Here is a 2570-nt window from a genome sequence, read left to right on the forward strand (position 1 = left end):
CGGGTGGCACATAAAAGACACCATTTCGAGCGTGGCCGTTTTCGTGCGGGTGACACGTAAAAGCACCCACTACACTCTCTGAGTGGTTGGCGTTAGGAAGGGCATCCATCCAGCTGTAGAAACTCTGCCAAATTAGACTGGAGCCTGGTGTTGCCATCCGGTTTCACCAGTCCTCAGTCAAATCGTCCAACCCATGCTAGCATGGAAACCGGACGTTAAACGATGATGATGATGATGATGATGATGATCACATAGCAAAATTAAGTATAGACTTATGTAAGTTCACCATCATTATGAAAATTAAATTAATTTTTTAGGAAATATAAAAATCATAGTTGTGTGACTTCTACAATAATGTCTTCATGGCAGGTGCACTTTTATGATCTACACTAGAAAAGTTCAAAGGTCACTTTCAAAGTTACATTTTGTTTTGTTTAGGATTTGTGAACTATTTCAGTGTATTTTATATGATAATTTTTATAAATCTGACAAAACTATTTTTCCCATACATCATAATACATCATAATACAGCTTAGCTATCTCCACAAATTTGTCCAGACATTGTATCTTATGAGTAGGGTCTATAAATCCTCACTTCCTACATGGTCATGTCTTTCTAAATTGAATACCATGGAAGGTGGGACATGCTGTTCTATAGATTTTGCTGTTATACAAAGAATATTTGTGTAAAAAGAATAGCATCATTCTAGAACAAAAGTTGTATGTTTTGGGAAATAAAAGACTTAAAATTTTTTTTACATATGCTTAGAAAATGGCAAGAAATGTGTTTTGGCTCAGAAAGTGGAAAGAAATTTCTCGCAGACAGATTTGTTCTTATTTAAGTGGTAATTTCTGGGAACATTAATTTAATAACAAATTACTTCAGTGAGTCTAATAATATGTTTTACCATGTGTCTAAGAAGGCATTGAAGTTCTTTTTTGTATGTATTTCAGGACCTTGATTTAGTGCCCACTGACATTGCTGCTGGTCTTCTTCTACTCCAAAGGAGACAGACTCAACGAAAACATTTAGTTGTCAGCAGACCAAGCCAACCATCCAAAAGTCGAAAGTCTAGAGAGGCTGTAAACAGGGAAACAGGTCGAATTCTTGTTTCTGGTGAAGGCAGTGAAAGTAGTGAATCTAGCCCAACACATGCAAGTTCTATAAATGATGGTGGCTGTCCTGAGTCTATGTCATCTTCAACTGTATTGCCTAAAGGATGGATGCATTTAGGTGCAATTAAGTATTATATGAAATTTGCCATGGCTATGTATGGCTGGCCACTTTATCTGTTTATAAACACTTGTACTGGTGGCTTGCGATTATGTCCCTTCTACAGGTAAGAAATTATTTAAGAGTTTTTGTTTTCAATAACTTCATTAGTTTTGTGAAAGCAAGTCAATACTTTAAAATTTTTCTTAACATTATTGAGGAGATCACATGACTTAAAGATACATTTCATTAAATAAAATACACAACAAAAGCAACATTTAGAACCATTATTTTTATTATGCTTTGTGGAATTTGATCTGGCTATTTATGTTTTGAGTCCAAATCCACCAAGTCGGTTTTGCCTTTCATCTCTCAAGGGTTCACAATATTGACTAATACTCTCTCCACAACATCATTGGCCTTGTATCTAAATTAAGAAATAATTATTAAGGGCAGTGAGCTGGCAGAATCATTAATGTCAGAAAAAATTGTTGCTTTGTGGTATTTTTTCCTGCTCTTTCAGTTCACAGTTCAAATTTTTCCAAGGTAAACTTTGCCTTTCATCCCTCCAGTGTTGATAAAATAAAGTACCAGTCAAATACTATAGCCTTGGGCCTACCAGTGCCAGTGAATTTAGTTGATGGAAACTGTAGGAAAACTTTCATATTTATGTGTATATATTCATATAAGTGTGTGCATGCATGTGCACATGAATATGTATGAATGTTGAAATTCCATGGTTTCACTAGTCACCACTTGATGTTTATATTCCTTGTTGACATTATGAATGGTCATTCTATGCTTTCGAAAATGTGACATAAAACAAAAATTTGTTACTTGAAAAATCCAACCTCAATTGATCCTAGTCCAACTCATGCTAGCATGGAAAAATGGATGTAAACAAGTGAATGATAACAACTATTCTTTTTTTACACAAGGTCATTGTTGTTTTGTTAATAAGCGAAACAAAAATGACTAAGTTACCCTTATGCTTTATTTATTTAGTATATATATTTTTTCTTACATTTATTACAATTGTTGCTAAAGGTGGTACGTATTAACCTCTGTGAGGTTAAAATCAAAATTACATTTGTCATTGTCTATTTGGTTCAGTTATGAAAAGTACAATTTTTTTAGCATTATTTTTGTTACAACCCTTCTATAGCGGAAGACACTTACTCAACGTGTCACAGTGTAGGACTAAACTCAAAACCATGTGGTTGGGAAGCAACCGTCTTCACCACACAGCCACATCTGTACTTATATGTGTGTGTGTGTGTATATATATATATATATATATATATATATATATATATATATTTCCGTGCTAGCCTGGATTAAGCAAATATTTTATTGA

General features: G+C 34.0%; 1 protein-coding gene across 1 annotated transcript in view; it reads left to right on the plus strand.

The window, feature by feature from the left end:
* LOC106873000 (diacylglycerol lipase-beta) overlaps window positions 1-2570 on the plus strand; it is a 52706-nt gene that overhangs the window by 17481 nt on the left and 32655 nt on the right. The window contains exon 5 of the mRNA XM_014920201.2: window positions 955-1340. Coding sequence (XP_014775687.1) covers window positions 955-1340 — 386 coding nt within the window. The remainder of the gene's footprint in view (window positions 1-954; window positions 1341-2570) is intronic.

Source organism: Octopus bimaculoides, chromosome 3, assembly GCF_001194135.2.
Source record: "Octopus bimaculoides isolate UCB-OBI-ISO-001 chromosome 3, ASM119413v2, whole genome shotgun sequence".
NCBI classification, from domain to species: domain Eukaryota; kingdom Metazoa; phylum Mollusca; class Cephalopoda; order Octopoda; family Octopodidae; genus Octopus; species Octopus bimaculoides.